The 19185-nt window shown below is 33.1% G+C and overlaps 3 protein-coding genes and 1 pseudogene across 3 annotated transcripts; all 4 read left to right on the top strand.

The window, feature by feature from the left end:
- The first annotated feature begins 5489 nt into the window (after positions 1-5489).
- On the top strand, positions 5490-5882 carry LOC149496068 (thaumatin-like protein 1 pseudogene; annotated as a pseudogene).
- A 2074-nt stretch (positions 5883-7956) lies between these two features.
- LOC105635459 (thaumatin-like protein 1a) lies at positions 7957-9227 on the top strand. The gene is given in 2 exon segments (XM_037638607.2): positions 7957-8020; positions 8476-9227. Coding segments are annotated over 2 exon segments (678 nt in total). The 5' UTR covers positions 7957-7971; the 3' UTR covers positions 9105-9227.
- A 2046-nt stretch (positions 9228-11273) lies between these two features.
- LOC149496067 (thaumatin-like protein 1) lies at positions 11274-12714 on the top strand. The gene is made up of 2 exons (XM_089720993.1): positions 11274-11432; positions 11872-12714. Exons 1-2 carry the CDS (start codon positions 11384-11386, stop codon positions 12555-12557), a joined length of 735 nt encoding a protein of 244 aa, XP_089577119.1. The 5' UTR covers positions 11274-11383; the 3' UTR covers positions 12558-12714.
- A 4406-nt stretch (positions 12715-17120) lies between these two features.
- LOC149496066 (thaumatin-like protein 1b) lies at positions 17121-18529 on the top strand. Its single transcript, XM_089722168.1, has 2 exons — positions 17121-17269; positions 17687-18529. Exons 1-2 carry the CDS (start codon positions 17221-17223, stop codon positions 18370-18372), a joined length of 735 nt encoding a protein of 244 aa, XP_089578294.1. The 5' UTR covers positions 17121-17220; the 3' UTR covers positions 18373-18529.
- The last annotated feature ends 656 nt before the right edge of the window (positions 18530-19185 follow it).

Raw genomic sequence — 19185 nt, 5'->3', positions numbered from 1 at the left:
TTTCCCACCTCATAGGGTCTAGTGCGTCCACCATCCCTAGAGAGGAAAATCACAAGTTTCCTTCCTTATGTTGGTTACGGCCGATCCCAACATAAAGAAATTCCTATACTCCGCAGTTGTGTCCTAGAACCCTAACCTAAGCTCTGATACCAACTTTGTCACGACCCGAATCCATGGGCCGGACCGGCACTAGGGCCCAGGTAAGCTTAAGGCCCCCGAGGCCCGTAGTAAGCCTGAAACACTAAAAATTTACTATCTCAATATAATTTTTTTAACATTCAACCCATACTGATTGGAAAATAAACCGCAAGATTCTATTAAACCTCGGCCCAAATTTAAAACATCTTAAACATTTACAAATTACCCTGCTTACAATACAATATTTATAATATATGCTCACAGAATGATTTCATCTATAATAATATACGACTAAAAATATACAAATCCTATAACTGCGGAGTTCACTAACAAATGAATACAGATAAGTCTTCGGACATTTATCTATTTAATAGATCGATACTAAAATTAGAGAACTCTTTTCTAACAGTGAAAGAGTAGAGTTATAGCTGGGACTTAGAAAGAGCTACTTCCTGAAAGATTTAAACAAAAGAGATGTGAGTTTGTTAAAGAATAATAATTATTGCACAACACACGCATTCACACAAATGTATAAATATATCAATCTAGTCATCCGACTAGTTATATGTTCACACAGCCAGTCACACAATTGGCATATCACCAGCACTCACAATTATTAACATCTTCATATAATCACATCACGTGGAAATTGGTCAGTGGAGTCACCGTAACCCCCGATGAGCCGTCCTCCCACATGGCTCATCCTCTCACGTGTGCACCAGGGAGCCGATCCCCCATACTGGCCGACCGGTCTAATCCTCACTTGACCATCCCTCTCATTGTTTTTCTATCCTCTCTTTTCTTTTTCATACCAACAGGAAGCAACCCGGTGGTCTCCATCCAATCTAGATCATCAAGCGCTCACAACAGGAGGCCACCCTGCGGGCAGCGATCAAATCTAGACTGTCCGGTGCGCAACGACGAGAAGCCAACCTGTGGTTAACGGTAACGGTAACGGTAGGTGCACACGGGGGCGCCGATCTCCCATTTACCCGGCTAACTGTAATGGATCCATGTAACGGTAACGGTATATATAACGGTAACGGTAATCAGGATCCACATAACGGTAACGGTCTCACAAACCCATGGTGACCCACCTCATCCCAACTCCACACAAACAAAGCATAGCATTATCACAACACATCTAATCAAACATTGCAATTCAATGCAGACATATGATCAGTTACATATTGGAATGCAATGCATGATTAGACATTCATACTCAAATGCAAGCAAATAAATAAATAAAATTAACAATAAACGGCAACGATAGAGCAAATAATAATAATAATAATAATAATAATAATAATAATAATCAATAATAATAACAATAAATAAGTAATTGTATAATTAAATAAATAATGATGATAATAAAATAATTAGAGCACTTTATTTATTATGAATTAAGTTATAGAATTAATCTAAATAAACTTATTAATTATATTGTTAATTAAAACTAGTCTAAGTTTTATCGAAATTTCGGCAGCACCTCCCCTAAAAATTGGACTATCTACCTGCTCAAATATCACAATATTATATATATTTATCATTCAATGCACACAGCCCATCCGTCGGGCGATCAAACAGTTGAATTTCCCTTCCTCCTTAAACATCAACATTAACACCCCACTATCTCAACCACAGGTTTATAAATATAACGAAATTCAACCTGTTCCAACAATACTCATACAAAATTATTTGTTAAATCATAAGCTAACCAAACTAATAACTTATGATAATTAAATTGTTAAGTTGTTAAAACTCACTTTTAACAATAACTATTTGTAACTACTGTTTATTTAATTTCGATCATCTAATTATCTGACTAATTACTTCCAATTTGTCCTTCACGTTTCGACTTACGACAATTATTCCACAATGACTTATGTCCTAGAAGTTCAACATTAAATATATTAATTAGGTTGAATAGTGATTTTTAAATTATGTACTTAACTTAATATAATCACAATTTCTAACAAATAAATCCTAAGTTCCAATTCTCTTATGAATTTCCCAATTAAATTTACAAGCTTCCAACCTAATATATCAAAGTCCTTCGATTAAATACCTATTCGAATTTAACTAAAATGTCCCATAAATTTAAATGTTGACATTTATAACACAATTAAATTTAATAATCAATTGATGCTTTATATGCAAAAAAAATTTGAGAATTGAGTCTTGGAACGTACCAATTGAGAATCGGGTGACGATTCCACGATCAGCGCGAAGAGAAGAGGATTCTGTCTCTCGGGACCTCGCCGGAGTGCCGCCGGCCGGTCACCGGACCGCCGCCGCCGACCGCCGTGCACGGTGGCCGGAAATTCAAATCATCACCAAAATTAACAAACAATATATCATTTTATTCGTTTCGATGAGAGGATCATTAATATGTATTCAAATCAAGGTGGGTACGAACTATTTGGCCGGAAATTGATCGGAAAGGTTTGGTGATACCCATTTTGGGTTTTCCGATTCCGGCCATTACAGTCGACGAGGAGGCCATCAAATGAAAGAGGAAGAAGAGAGGAGTCATTTGGTACTCACCTTGAGCCCTAGGCTTGCCTGAAACGGCGTGAATCGCCGGAAAAAGGGTCTCCAAAACTTCAAGCTCTTCCCCTTCAAAATAGACACAATTTCAATTCAAATCTACGCTATAATCTTCTTCCTCGCGTTGAGTAGATGTTTTTAGAGTATTCATTTGCCGAATTTGGTGGCCGGAGGAAGGAGATCGAAGAAGAGGGAGGAGGAGGAGGAGGTGGTCACGCTACTGAAGAAGGAGAAGGAAGAAAAGAAAAAGAAAGAAAAAAGAAAAGAAAGGAAATGGGCCGGTCCGGTTCGATTCGAACCGGTTCGGTCCGATTCAGTGATTTGGTCTCATTTCGTTTGGTTTTCGAGTTTTTCACTCGGTTTTCGGATTATTCTTGTGGTTTTCGAAAAATCAATTTGCGTTTCGGGTCCGGTTTAATTTATTTTAATTATTTTTATTATGTTTTGCAACCTTTCCTCCACTTACTTAATAATACAAGTGTTAATAGTAATGATTTTAAATTTAGAATAATTAATTCATATATATATATATATAATAGATTAATCCTGGTGTTTCACGTTATTCTCGAAAATTTTTTAACTGTCCTCAAATCGAAAATTCCCGAATGAACTGTTTTGGGCTTAGGCCCAATTCGAAAATTTGGGCTCGAATTGGGACTGTGTTACAACTGCAGCCCACGCGGCCAAAATTTGCGATTTTTGATTTAATAAAAATTTAAAAGTTTTGAAAATAAAAATTCAGGGTGTTTCATTCGGTGACGCCACAAACCAATTTCCACGTGATGTGATTATATGAAGATGTTATTGATTGTGAGTGCTGATGACTTGCCATTTGTGTGACTGGCTGCGTGAGCATATAACTAGTCGGATGACTAGATTAATATGTTTACACATTTGTGTGACTGTGTGTGTGGTGCAAAAATTATTACTCCTTGGAAATCTCACATGTCTTGTTTGAAATTTCAGGAAGTAAGTTTTCTTTAATTTGAGTTAGGCTATGTTTCTTCGGCGCAGAGCAATAGAGAAATTTTCCTAGTTCCGTAATAATTTTATTATGTAACTATATGTATAAAAGGCTATGTATATCTAGTAGTTAATGACTCCGCAGTTGTAGAATTTGTGAATAATTAGTCATGTATTAACATAGATGATATAATTATATTGAGATAGAAATGTTAGTGTTTCAGGCTTACTACGGGCCTCGGGGGCCTTAAGCTTACCTAGGCCCTAGTGCCGATCCGGCCCATGGAATCGGGTCGTGACAATATATATATATATATATATATATATATATATATATATATATTGTCTACGCCTTGATCTATATACCAAGTCAATCCATAAATTTTTTTTCTTTTTTTTCGTCAATAGTCAGAAATACCATTATTTCAACCAAAGAGTTATTTTTTATTGGTTTGTTATATGGATCCGCAATAGACAAATACTTTATTATATAACATCAATGTTTGTTTAAAAGGAAACGAGTGATTGTGATTTTTATTTTAGAAGACAATGATGATTTATGAGATCCATTTAAAAACTAATGATTTTGCAGGAAATTAATAGCTCTAATTTTGCATGCAGGTTCTCAAGCAACAACATTTACCATCACAAACAATTGCCCTTACACTATATGGCCGGCAAACTTGGCAGGCAGTGGCCCTCAATTATCTTCGACTGGCTTTGAATTAGCCTCCAAAGCATCATTAACCCTAACCGCCCTGCCACCATGGAGCGGCCGGTTCTGGGCTCGTACCAGTTGCACTACAGACCCTTCCGGCAAGTTCAACTATGCCACGGCAAACTGTGGCACCGACCAAGTCCAATGTAACGGTGTTGCCGGAAGTCCACCTGCCTCTCTTGTAGAGTTCTCTATAGCACCAAACAATGGAAGTGTCATAGTCCTCTCTTGTCCCCTTGGAGTTGCCCCCAAAAGGCGCCTACCAAGTTGAGAGACTACCCCCTTTATGTATAGGACCGCCCCCTCGTACTTAACCGATGTGGGATTTGCCTAAGTGTAGCCGGTGGCCCCCGTCACTACACCCCCCTTTGGGACTCAGCGTCCTCGCTGAGGTTTGCCCCACCACCGGTCAGAGGAACGAGAGTCGGCTCTGATACCAACTGTCATAGCCCTCCCCTTGGTAAGTATTGTCCGCTTTGGGCCCTTCCGTACGAGGTCACCCTCACGGTTTTGTCCCCTTGGAGTTGCCCCCAAAAGGCGCCTACCAAGTTGAGAGACTACCCCCTTTATGTATAGGACCGCCCCCTCGTACTTAACCGATGTGGGATTTGCCTAAGTGTAGCCGGTGGCCCCCGTCACTGTGTATGTGGCAAGGCCAGCACACCTTAGGCAAATCCCACATCGGTTAAGTACGAGGGGGTGGTCCTGTACATAAAGGGTGGCGGCCTTGAACATGGTAGACGCGTTTTGGGTGGGTTGCAAAGCCTGCCTGAAAACAAATCCGTGAGGGGGACGACGAGACGTAACGCCCCAAAGCGGACAATATTTACCATGGGCTGGGCTGTTACAATTTGGTATCAGAGCCGACCCTTGTTCCTCTGACCGGTGGTGGGGCAAACCTCAGCGAGGACGCTGAGTCCCCAAGGGGGGTGTATGTGGCAAGGCCAGCACACCTTAGGCAAATCCCACATCGGTTAAGTACGAGGGGGTGGTCCTGTACATAAAGGGTGGCGGCCTTGAACATGGTAGATGCGTTTTGGGTGGGTTGCAAAGCCTGCCTGAAAATAAATCCGTGAGGGGGACGGCGAGACGTAACGCCCCAAAGCGAACAATATTTACCATGGGCTGGGCTGTTACAGGAAGGGATTTTTATGATGTTAGTCTTGTTGATGGCTTTAACTTGCCCATTTTGGTGACCCCACAAGGCGGTGTTGGTGCCGGTGAGTGTAAGAGCATCGGTTGTCCGGTTAATTTTAATCCCCATTGTCCACCGGAACTTGCAGTTACTGGAGTAGGTGGGGTTATTGCTTGCAAGTGTGCATGTGTAGCATTTAATCAACCGCAATATTGTTGCACCGGAGAGTTTGGTACACTAGAGAAATGCCCGCCGACGAAATATTCACTGATTTTCAAGCAACAATGTCCTCAAGCTTATAGTTATGCTTATGACGATAAGACTAGCACTTTTACTTGTAGTGGTGGAGCAAATTATCTTATCACATTTTGTCCATGATTGTTTTGGGACTATTTATTTGTAGGCAATAAAAAATGAAAAGTTGGGAAATGTGTTTTTTTTTTTTTAATAACAGAAGAGGAGATTCGAATTTGGTGTCTATTGCAGGTCCTATATGCACTTACCATTACATTATGCTTTTGGTGTAAAAGTTGGAAAATGTTTTGATTGTTTCAATTTTGTGCAAAACATAATATTTTGTGTATCTTATACTATGATGGTTCAATATTAAATTCAAATCAAACCAAAATCAAAAGTAAAAATTAGAATTAAACTTTGATCAATGATGCTCAATTGATTTCAAACTAGAATTGAGATTGTGTGCCTAACACAGGTTCTGATTCCTAATTTTTTAAAAACGAACCAACTATTTGAATTTATTGCTAGTGGTTCCGATTTGAAATCATTAACATAAAGAAATGAAAGAATTGTGAAATCAAAGAAAAAAACAGTTTATTTTATTATAATTTTATAAAATTAAAATTCAAAATGTTTTTAATCTACAATTGGTCCTGAAATTGAAAATCAGCAATTTTAAAATAAGGATCATGTCAATATATATATTAGTTAGGGTTTGATTTTTGAAGCCACTATTTTTTTTTAGTGTAAATCATCAGTATCCGAACCTTATTACCAAGACCACCTAATCCGGCTTAAACTTAATCACAATTAAGGTTATCCAGAACTTATTACCAGGTACCATCTAATCCAGCTGAGGGTTTAGTCACAGTTAAAGCTATCCGGATCTTATTACCAGGGACCGCCTAATTCAGCTCGAAATTTAATCACAGTTAAGGTTCTTTACCCTTTCCTGCAGGTATATTTAATGAGAATCAAATCCGAAAGCTCTTTCTATATATTTGGCCTGCGTTGTCAACTTAATCACAGCTTAGGTGAAGCCACTATTTTTTTTGTTATAAGATCAACTTTGCTTCGGCATTTGTGGCCAAGGACGGACCCAAAATGGGCCAAGGGCACAATAGGCTCCCTTAAATTTGGAAAAAAATTAATATTTTAATATATTTATTAAAAATATTAAAATCATTTTTTATAGTGGACAAATTCTGACTTCATCATTTTCTTAATTCTTAGACCGTTAAATGGACATGGACCTGTAGACCTCCTAGTTGAATAATAATAATAAAAAAAAAAAATGTAATTGCAAGATAAAAGGTTCATTGTTTTTCTAAGTCCAATGAAAGGTGGAAATTTTAATTGATGAAAACCGAAATTAACGGGTGACATTCACCAATCAGCCGTGCCTAATGTGCTCCTACAACTTTGATTGTGCTTGGAATAATCAAAGGTATATGCACTCAAACATATATTTCATGCCCTTCTCTTCTTTGGAGACAATATGTTAATGACTTAATACATTGTTTCGCTCTCAACTTCACGTTTTATTGTAATTTCATTCTAATTTGATTTTTATACTAATTTTAACCTAATTTTAATATTTTATTATAATTTCACTCCAATTTGACTTTTATACCAATTTCATCTTGAATTTTGACCTTTTGTTGTAATAGCACCTTAAATTATAATTAAGACTTAAATTGTAAATAAAAAATAAATTCACTCTTGACCTTGAGCTTTGATTAACTTAATACATTTATGTGGATGAGAGAGTTTGAGTTAATAGTAAGGACAACCTCTATTATTATTTTTAATATTTTTAAATTCTTTCTTTTATTGATAATAAGTAATATTTAAAAGTTAATTATTTGATAAATGCACTTTTTTTTTTTAAATTAGAATATAAAATTAATTATTATTTATGTTGAAAGGCCCATGTTTAAATACCACTCTTGATCCAAATGTAAAAATATATAAAAATTTAAAAATTTAAATTTTAGAGATTTGACAATCATACTCCACTTTTATTCCATTAAAAATTTCCGATACACATTCTTTTTTCATTCCATTTTCATTTCTCTTCAAGTCTTCAACTGAGAACACTATAGCTAATGCTAATGGAATACAACTTATTTAGTCTACCCCAAAGCATACGTCGTCGAATTTTCCAATTCTTGGAGGCTATATATACCAATACATTCCCTTCTAACTAACCATTCCAAAAAATTCAACAATGAAAACTCTAGCCCTCTTCAGCCTTACCTTCACTTTTCTCTTTTACGGTACTTTCTTAATTTATTCATCTACTATGTGTATGTGTTCATATATATATATATATATATATATATATATATATGTGTGTGTGTGTGTGTGTGTGTATGTATGTATAAATTCATCTTATGCACATAACTTATCACATAAAGGCACCTTTTTTTTTTTTTTTTTTGACTACCAAGAGTTTCAACCACCATGGTTGCAAGGCAGTTCTTATTTTAAGTGTCTTTTTCTTCTTCTTCATTAGAATAACAATATATATAGTTAACATCTGCTATAAATTTATAATGCATAAGTAAATTATTAATTTTCAATTTTTTTGGCTAATATATATAAAAAAATTATGAAATGGAAAATAATTAAACATACATTTTAGTTACATGTGTTTATGTTTGTACACACATATATATAATCTTTGGTTTAAATTATTAATATCTAATCATGCAATGATGTACAATTGTAGGAGTTCACCCGGCAACAATAACTTTCACCAACAATTGTCCATACACAGTTTAGCCAGCAACCCTTACCGGTGGTAATAGGCCTTAGCAGTCAACAACTGGCTTTGAGTTAGCAACAAAAGCAACCCAATCTCTAGATGTTCCAGCCCCATTCACCGGAAGGTTTTGGGGCCAAACAGAATGTTCTACCGATTCAACTGGAAAGTTCAAATGTGCAACTGGCGAATGTGGCTCCGGACAAATTTCATGCAACGGTACTGGAGGAAATCCACCGGTTTCTCTTATAGATTTCACTTTAGCAGAAAACGGCAGTAAAGATTTCTACGATGTTAGTCTTGTTGACGGTTTTAACGTGCCAATGTCAGTCTCTCCACGTGCTGGCTCCAGTGATACATGCATTCCTGCTAGCTGTGCAAGAAATATGAAGTCCGATTGCCCTAATGACTTAGCTGTTAAAGGGCCGGATGGAAATTCTGTGATTGGTTGCAAAAGTGCATGTGTAGCATTTAATCGCACAGAATATTGTTGCACAGAAAACTTTAATACGCCAGCTACTTGCAAACCAACGAATTATTCAATGTTATACTCCATTCATCGCATGAAGATAAACTCATTTCTATTTTCATATTAAAAAGAAGTAATTAATATTGTTTGAACAATAAATTTTACCAACATTTTTTCAAATTTAGCCTTCTATTAATATTAATTAGTAATTTCAATAAAGATCAGAGTCGAAAAATTATTGTTAACCGAACATACTAATTAGTGATCCTAGACTTGTAGTCAAATTATTATATGAATACCTTTTTTTCAAAATCTAATTATGAGATCCTTAAATTATGATTTATTAATATTTTGATCCTATAGTTCAAAACAGACAGACGGATCAAAGTGTTAATGAAAATCATAAGTAGATGATTAAAGTGTTAATATAGATTATAAATTAGAGATCTAATAGTTAGTTTGACTATAATTTGGAGGCCGATTTCTCGGTTAATTGATAAATAAAAGAAGCTATTTTAGATGAAAGGACTAACGCGTTAACGGAATTATAAATTAATGACTTTATAGTTAGTTTTTGAAAATAATGATCCTCATTTATTAATTTAATAATAACAAAGAGACCAATTTATTTTTTTCCTTCTTTAAAAATAAAAATTATTACTAGTTACGATTTAATTTTTGAAGCCACTAAAAAAGAGTACTAGACACCCAAATGCCCTGTCTATCTGTTTATGGAAGTCCAATTAAGGTTGGAAACCAGAATTGATGGGTGACATACACCATCAGCTGTGCCTAATTTGGTCCCACAATTGTTATTGTGATTGGAAATATCCATTCGAAAACACCCAGAAATTTCCATATCTTGATCATATCTCCTTTGCAGACAAGATTTCAATTCCCGTGAGAAAATTGTAAATGGGTTTGTGGTGGTGTTGAGTCTATTGACTTGTGTTTGTGTGGCTTCTGTCTTCTGTTATGGGTTAAAGGGTAATTGACTTTTTTTTCAGAAGAATTTCATTAAGGGTGAACAATATACATATATGAATATTGATGAATGATTTTTCTTTTTGTGTATAAGAAGTCTAATAATAAATCATTTTAAAAAAAAATGCAATCTTATTTGAAATATTTGATCAAATTGGTAGAATATAATACATGTATCATAGGCGGCTGCTTGCTTCACTTGGTAGGTATTTATGACCACTTTTTGACTCTATGGTCTTTTGACAAATTCGACTTGATTACTTTCTAATTTCTTCATTTTATGAGAGAGAATATCTTTAATTTTTTCTACATAATTGCCTAAATAACAAAATACTATAAATAAAATCATTGTGACGATGAATTCCAAGATATGGGGAACACTAATCCCAAAATATGTATAAAACTATTCCCAAGAAGGCAACAATAACTTAAATCTATATAAAAAAAAATACAAATTTAAGAATTATTTGAAAAAGAAATAAAAAATTAAAAGAAAATTAAAAAAACTAGCAAAGGAAAAAGGGAGCTCACCAGTTGCCCTTTATAAAAAAAAAAAAAAAAAAAGATTAGAGTGATGTTTTGAATTATTATTTTTTTTTTGTTTGTTTGAAAAAGGGGTGATTGATTGAATGACTCATAATCAGTAAATTTTCAGTAAATCTAACCCTCCACTGCTTAATTGTCTAAATCTGATCTTAAACTAAAATTGAAGATTCTAAAATTATTTTAAAAGCTGTCTAAGAAGAGTTTGATTATAGTTTCACCCTTTTTTAAAATTTAAATTGATGGTTTCGAAAGATTGTAAGATTGTGATACTGCCTATCTATTAGTTACGGTTTGGTGTTTGAATCCAAAAAAAAATAAAAGTTTGTATATGCTGTTTATGAATGAAGTTGGAAATTTCGGTGATGTTTAAAAATATTATTATTTTTAATATTTTTAAATTGTTCCTTTTATTGATAATAAGTAATGTTTAAAAGTTAATTATTTTATAAATAAACTCTTTTTTTTTAAATTAGAATATAAAATTAATTATTATTTCTGTTGAAAGGGCCATATTTAAATATCACTCTTGATCCAAATGCAAAAATATATATAAATATAAAAATTTAAAAATTTAAATTTTAGTGATTTGACAATCATACTCCACTTTTATTCCATTAAAAATTTCCGATACACATTCTTTTTTCATTCCATTTTCATTTCTCTTCAAGTCTCCAACTGAAAAAAAAAAAAAAAAAAAAAAAAAAAAAAAAAAAAAAAAAAAAAAACACTATAGCTGATGCTAATGGAATACAACTTATTTAATCCACCCCAAAGCATACGTCGTTGAATTTTCCAATTCTTGGAGGCTACATATACCAATAGATTCCCTTCTAACTAACATTCCAAAACCAATAAAAAAAAAAAAAAAAATCAACAATGAAAACTCTAGCCCTCTTGAGCCTTACCTTCACTTTTCTCTTTTATGGTACTTTCTTAATTTATTCATCTACTATGTGTATGTGTTCATATATATATATATATATATATATATATATATATATATATATATATATTCATCTTACGCACATAACTTATCACATAAAGGCACATTTCTTTTTTTTTTTTTTTTTTTGACTACCAAGAGTTTCAACCACAATGCTTGCAAGACATTTCTTATTTTAAGTGTCTTTTTCTTCTTCTTCATTAGAATAACAATATATATAGTTAACATCTGCTATAAATTTATTATGCATAAGTAAATTATTAATTTTCAATTTTTTTTCGCTAGTATATATTGAAAAATTATGAAATGGAAAATAATTAAACATACATTTTAATTACATGTATTTATGTATGTACACACATATATATAATCTTTGGTTTAAATTATTAATATCTAATCACGCAATGATGTACAATTGTAGGAGTTCACCCGGCAACAATAACTTTCACCAACAATTGTCTATACACAGTTTGGCCAGCAACCCTTACCGGTGGTGGGAGGCCTCAGCAGTCAACAACTGGCTTCGAGTTAGTAACAAAAGCAACCCGATCTCTAGATGTTCCAGCCCCATTCATGGGATGGTTTTGGGGCCGAACAGAATGTTCTACCGATTCAACTGGAAAGTTTACGTGTGCAACTGGCGAATGTGGCTCCGGACAAATTTCATGCAACGGTGCTGGAGGAAATCCACCAGTTTCTCTTATAGGACTCGATTTAGCAGAAAACCATGGCCAAGATTTCTACGACGTTAATCTTATTCAGGGTTTTAACGTGCCAATGTCAGTCTCTCCAAGTGGTGGCTTCGGTGATACATGCATTCCTGCTAGCTGTGCAAAAAATCTGAACTCCGATTGCCCTAATCAGTTAGCTACTAAAGGGCCAGATGGAAATTCTGTGATTGGTTGCAAAAGTGCATGTGTAGCATTTAATCGCCCAGAATATTGTTGCACAGAAAACTTTAGTACGCCAGCTACTTGCAAACCCACAGATTATTCAATGTTTTTCAAGACTGAGTGCCCACAAGCTTATACCTATGCTAATGATGATCCGACAAGCACATTTTCTTGCGTTGGTGGAGCTAATTATGATATCACTTTCTGTCCATGAAGAAAAATAAGGTTGCTTGACTTTGCAATATATCCACAAATAGTGTTTGGATTAATTAAATAATTCAATAAAACCAAGCAAAGTCTTCATGTAATAGAGAGAATGAAATATTTTTCTTTCTAATGCAATATTAATATCTTTTCTTTTTCTTGATGAATTATATTATCTATATATTATCTATATATAAATTATCTATCTTGGAAATTTTTCTATTTAATTTTACTCTTGTTATGGTTTAAATAATAGTAATTAACGAATTGGAAATTTTATTTTTATTATAAAATTAATTTCGTTTGTGCGTCCATGGCTGCCTCCTCCTATATATAAATGTCTTCACTAAGGTTTAGATTTTTGACTTTCCATAAATTATCCATTAAATTTACGACTTGAACCAAACCACTCATGAGTTTGTAATGTGCTGTTAAACTTGTTGAGGAAAGAAGAAAAAAATTTCTAGAGACCCAAATGTGCTGTCTATATTGTTTATGTAAGTCCAATTAAAGTTGGATATTTTATTGATGAAAACCGAAATTAACGGCTGGCATTCACCAATCCGCTGTGCCTAATTTGGTCTTACAACTTTGGTTGTGCTTGCAATAATGAAACCATAAGCATTCAAAAATAGCCAGAAATTTCCATATATATATCATGCCCATCTCTTCTTTCGGAGACAAGATTTTAATTCCCATTACAAAATTGTAAATGGGTTTGTGCTGCTGTTGACTTATGTTTCCATGCAATGATGCTGGAGGAAATCCACCAGTTTCTATTATAGAATTCACTTTAGCAGAAAACCGTGGTCAAGATTTCTACGACGTTAGTCTTGTCGACGGTTTTAATGTGCCAATGTCAGTCTCTCCACGTGGCAGTTCCGGTAATCCTTGCATTACAAGTAGCTGTGCAAGAAATATGAACTCTGATTGCCCTAATGAGTTAGCTATTAAAGGGCCAAATGGAAATTCTGTGATTGGTTGCAAAAGTGCATGTGTAGCATTTAATCGCCCAGAATATTGTTGCACAGAAAACTTTAATACGCCAGCTACTTGCAAACCAACGAATTATTCAATGTTTTTCAAGAATGGGTGCCCTCAAGCTTATAGCTATGCTTATGACGATTTGACAAGCACATTTTCTTCAGTTTTGATTAAATTATTTTTTGAATTTTATAATTTAATAAAATAAATTATGAATTGCTAGTAAAAAAATAAGTCGTATCTATAAGATAATGTTAACTTATATATTTAAAATAAAATTTATAGTAAATCTACAAGTAAAAATTTATTTACAAAGATCAATAATTAATTTAAACACGAGAGAATATGAAAGCAAACATGAGATAAGAACAAGCATAGCAACCAAAGAAGTGGTGGAAATTATAGGCAGCAAGGCACCACTAATGAAATGTAGAGACAAGAGACAGCTATTATCTTCTAAATATTAAATATTTGTCCTACACATATTAATAGCCATAATGCATGACTTTTCTGCATGTCATATAGTGAACCCAGAAACTTCATAAAAATATAAATCAAGACAATAAAACAAGAACTATTAATTTGCATGAGACAGTATAAATAAATAAAACAATATAAATTTTTACTTGCATTGGTGGAGCTAATTATGATATCACTTTCTGTCCATGAAGAAAAGGAAGACTGCTTTGCAATATTTCGCAAAGGAAGACTGCTAGATTAGATTCCGCAAGCCAAAAAGTCCTCATGATTTTGCTTTCACAGTTACACCAGTGGTAGCAAATTGAACTATCATTTATAGTTTTGAGTTTTAATTTTGAGTCACATCTCACTTAAATTGAGTTTGAATTTTTTAATAAAATTGTTAGTTTAGAGGCTGAATGCTTGCAGTATTTGGAAGATGAATCTCATATGAATAATACTCCATTCATCGCATGAAGATAAACTCATTTCTATTTTCATATTAAAAAGAAGTAATTAATATTGTTTGAACAATAAATTTTACCTACATTTTTCAAATTTAGCCTTCTATTAATATTAAATAGTAATTTTGATAAAGATCAGAGTCGAAAAATTATTGGTAACCGAACATACTAATTAGTGATATGTTAAAGAATTAAGAAATTAATTGTACCTTTAAAAAGGAGAATGACTTACAATTTGAGACAAATAAAAAAGGAAAATAAGTCTCCTTTGGAAAAACAATTGGATTTTAAAGAGAAAAAATAAATTGATCCTGGACTTGTAGTCAAATTAATATATGAATACATTTTTTTCAAAATCTAACTATGAGATTCTTAAATTATGATTTATTAACATTTTGGTCCTATAGTTCAAAACAGATAGAGGGACCAAAGTGTTAATGGAAATTATAAGCAGAGATGATTAAAGTGTTAATATAGATTATAAATTAGAGATCTAATAGTTAGAATGTTAAACTAAATCCGATCTTAATTGTCTAAATCTGATCTTAAACTAAAACTGAATTGAAATCGAAGATTCTAAAATTATTTCAAAAATCGTCGAAGAAGAGTTTGATTATGGTTTCACCCTTCTTTAAAATTAAAATTGATGGTTTCGAAAGATTCTAAGATTGTGATACTGCCTATGTATTAGTTACGGCTTGGTGTTTGAAGCCACAAAAAAAAAAATAAAAAAAGTTTGTATATGCTGTTTATGAATGAAGTTGGAAATTTCAGTGATGAAAGTACAATCAGCTGTCCCTAATTTGGTCCTACAACTTTGATTCTGCTTGGAAATTTGCATTCAGAAAAAGGCAGAAATTTCCATATCTTGCACATCTTTTCTTTGGAGATAATATTTTAACTCTCGTGACGAGATTGTAAATGGGTTTGTAGTTGTTGAGTCTCTTGATTTATGTTTGTGTGGCTTCTATTTCGGGTTGAAGGGTATTAATTGAAGGATTGATTTGTAAAAATTGAGCCTATACGTATCTTCATGAATCAAACTAATGAAATAGAGATTTTTAAATGGTTGAATATATAAATTCACATCTGAACTTTGTGAATTTAACCTTGCGACATCCTCAATTTTTACTTTGATATATTAAATACTTTAACTAATAAAATTACACTTATTAAACACTTCAACTTTTAAGAGTATTTTATTAAACACTTCAAAATGTTTTTAATCTACAATTGGTTCTGAAATTGAAAACCGGCAATTTTAAAATAAGGATCATGTCAGTAGATATATTAGTTAGGGTTTGATTTTTGAAGCTACTATTTTTTTAGTGTAAACCATCAGTATTCGAACCCTATTACCAGGACCGCCTAATCCAGCGTAAACTTAATCACAGTTAAGGTTATCCGGAACCTATTACCAGATACCATCTAATCCAGCTCAGAGTTTAGTCACAGTTAAAGCTATCCGGATCTTATTACCAGGGACCGTCTAATTCGGCTTGAAATTTAGTCACAGTTAAGGCTTTTCACCATTCCCTGCATGTATATTTAATGAGAATCAAATCCGAGAGCTCTTTCTATATATTTGGACTGCGTTGCCAATTTAACCACAACTAGTAGGTGCAGCCACTATTTTTTTTGTTATAAGATTAACTTTGCTTCGGCATTTGTGGCCAAAGACGGACCTTGAATGGGCCAAGGGCACAATAGGCTTCCTTAAATTTGGAGAAAAAAATTAATATTTTAGTATATTTATTAAAAATATTAAAATCATTTTTTATAGTGGACAAATTCTCTGTGACTTGTCATTTTCTTAATTCTTAGTACTATTCAATACAATTCCCACTTATTAATTTTCATCTTTATTTTAGTCACTTTTATTTGCATTTGGAGTTTGCAATAACACATAATATTTAATTACTTCTACTTCCTTTGTGGATTGAAGAAAATTGCTTCTTGTGAAAATGATGAGTTTTTATATGAGACGTTCATTTCTCTAAAATTTTTATCTACAGTTAGCCTGTAAATTTATTATGTGATTGTTTAATGACTTAGTTCCCCTGCCTTTTGAATCGAATGAAAAATATTCAGATTGTGTAGACCGTTAAATGGACATGGACCTGTTGACCTCCTAGTTAAATAATAAATTTATTAATTTTGTTGTAATAGCATCTTAAATTATAATTAAGATTTAAATTGTAAATAAAAAATAAGTTCACTTTTAACCTTGAGCTTGGATTAACTTAATACATTTTTGTGGATGAGAGAGTTTGAGTTAATAGTAAAGACAATCTCTATTATCATTTTTAATATTTTGAAATTCTTTCTTTTATTGATAATAAGTAATATTTAAAAGTTAATTATTTGATAAATGCACTCTTTTTTTTAAATTAGAATATAAAATTAATTATTATTTCTGTTGAAAGGGCTATGTTTAAATACCACTCTTGATCCAAATGCAAAAATATATATAAATATAAAAATATAAAAATTTAAATTTTAGAGATTTGACAATCATACTGCACTTTTATTCCATTAAAAATTTCCGATACACATTCTTTTTTCATTCCATTTTCATTTCTCTTCAAGTCTTCAACTGAAAAAAAAAAAAAAAAAAAAAAAAAAACCAAGAACACTATAGCTGATGCTAATGGAATACAACTTATTTAGTCTGCCCTAAAGCATACGCCGTCGAATTTTCCAATTCTTGGAGGCTATATATGCCAATACATTCCCTTCTAACTAACCATTCCAAAAAATTCAACAATGAAAACTCTAGCCCTCTTGAGCCTTACCTTCACTTTTCTCTTTTATGGTACTTTCTTAATTTATTCATCTGCTATGTGTAGGTGCGTGTGTGTGTGTATATATATATATAAATTCATCTTATGCACATAACTTATCACATAAAGCACTTTTTTTTTTTTTTTTTTTTTTTTTGACTACCAAGAGTTTCAACCACAATGGTTGCAAGGCATTTCTTATTTTAAGTGTCTTTTTCTTCTTCTTCATTAGAATAACAATATATATATATAGCTAACATCTGCGATAAATTTATAGTGCATAAGTGAATTAATTTTCAATTTTTTTTCGCTAGTATATATAGAAAAATTATGAAATGGAAAATAATTAAACATACATTTTAGTTACATGTATTTATGTATATACACACATATATATAATCGTTGGTTTAATTATTAATATCTAATCATGCAATGATGTACAATTGTAGGAGTTCACCCGGCAACAATAACTTTCACCAACAATTGTCCATACACAGTTTGGCCAGCAACCCTTACCGGTGGTAATAGGCCTCAACAGTCAAGAACTGGCTTTGAGTTAGCAACAAAAGCAACCCAATCTCTAGATGTTCGAGCCCCTTTCACCGGAAGGTTTTGGGGCCGAACAAAATGTTCTACCGATTTAACTGGAAAGTTCACGTGTGCAACTGGCGAATGTGGCTCCGGACAAATTTCATGCAATGGTGCTGGAGGAAATCCACCAGTTTCTCTTATAGAATTCACTTTAGCAGGAAACGGCGGTCAAGATTTCTACGATATTAGTCTTGTTGATGGTTTTAACGTGCCAATCTCAGTCTCTCCACGTAGTGGCTCCGGTAATAAATGCATTCCTGCTAGCTGTGCAAGAAATCTAAACTCCGATTGCCCTAGTGACTTAGCTGTTAAAGGGAAGGATGGAAATTCTGTGATTGCTTGCAAAAGTGCATGTGTAGCATTTCATCGCCCAGAATATTGTTGCACAGAAAACTTTAAACCGCCAGGTACGTGCAAACCCACGAATTATTCAATGTTTTTCAAGAGTCGGTGCCCTCAAGCTTATAGCTATGCTTCTGATGATCCGACAAGCACATTTTCTTGCGTTGGTGGAGCTAATTATGATATCACTTTCTGTCCATGAAGAAAAATAAGGTTGCTTGACTTTGCAATATATCCACAACTAGTGTTTGGATTAATTAAATAATTCAATAAAACCAAGCAAAGTCTTCATGTAATAGATAGAATGAAATATTTTTCTTTCTAATGCAATATTAATATCTTTTCTTTTTCTTGATGAATTATATTATCTATATATAAATTATTGATTATAATTGGTATGTTTTCCCCCTATCTTGGAAATTTTTCTATTTAATTTTACTGTTGTTATGGTTTAAATAATAGTAATTAACGAATTGGAAATTTTATTTTTATTATAAAATTAATTTCGTTTGTGCTGTTGGGAAAAATCGCTATTTTCCCGCCCTTCGGATCGGCTTCAAGCAGGAACAAATGAGAAAATAAAATAATGACTGAGAAATTAAAGAGAACACAATAGTTTAACGTGGAAAACTCCCCAAGTGGAGAAAAACCACGGCCGTTGCCAAACGACAATCAAGAAAAATATTCACTATGCGGCAAATTGTTACAACCACAATTACAAAATATTTTTCTACTCGACACCCTCAAAAACACCCCAAATATTTTATACTCCAAGGGATTCCAAAAGACTCCCTAATATAAAACACATTAAGTGTTTTTGGTGTGTTTAGAAAGCTAAACATTAGCTTCCTTTTATAACTAAACCTTCCACCCTCATAACTCAATCTCACCGATGTGGGATTGAGCAAAAACATTTTTTATATTTTTTTTTCTTTTGTTTTCAACAATGTCGGCTAACAATCTCCACCTTGAAAATAAAATAAAAAAAAACACAACATTGTCTGCTACCGACAAT

Source organism: Jatropha curcas, chromosome 5 (assembly GCF_041381405.1).
Source record: "Jatropha curcas cultivar XTBG-Jc1 chromosome 5, XTBG_Jcur_1.0, whole genome shotgun sequence".
Lineage (NCBI taxonomy): Eukaryota > Viridiplantae > Streptophyta > Magnoliopsida > Malpighiales > Euphorbiaceae > Jatropha > Jatropha curcas.
This window is presented reverse-complemented; position numbering and strand designations above follow the sequence as displayed.

Bases quoted from the DNA above. Each gene is read 5' to 3' on its own strand.
- LOC149496067 (XM_089720993.1), top strand. From the start codon at position 11,384: ATGAAAACTCTAGCCCTCTTGAGCCTTACCTTCACTTTTCTCTTTTAT. The intron at 11,433-11,871 runs GTACTTTCTTAA...GTACAATTGTAG, and splicing joins CTTCACTTTTCTCTTTTATG to GAGTTCACCCGGCAACAATA.
- LOC149496066 (XM_089722168.1), top strand. From the start codon at position 17,221: ATGAAAACTCTAGCCCTCTTGAGCCTTACCTTCACTTTTCTCTTTTAT. The intron at 17,270-17,686 runs GTACTTTCTTAA...GTACAATTGTAG, and splicing joins CTTCACTTTTCTCTTTTATG to GAGTTCACCCGGCAACAATA.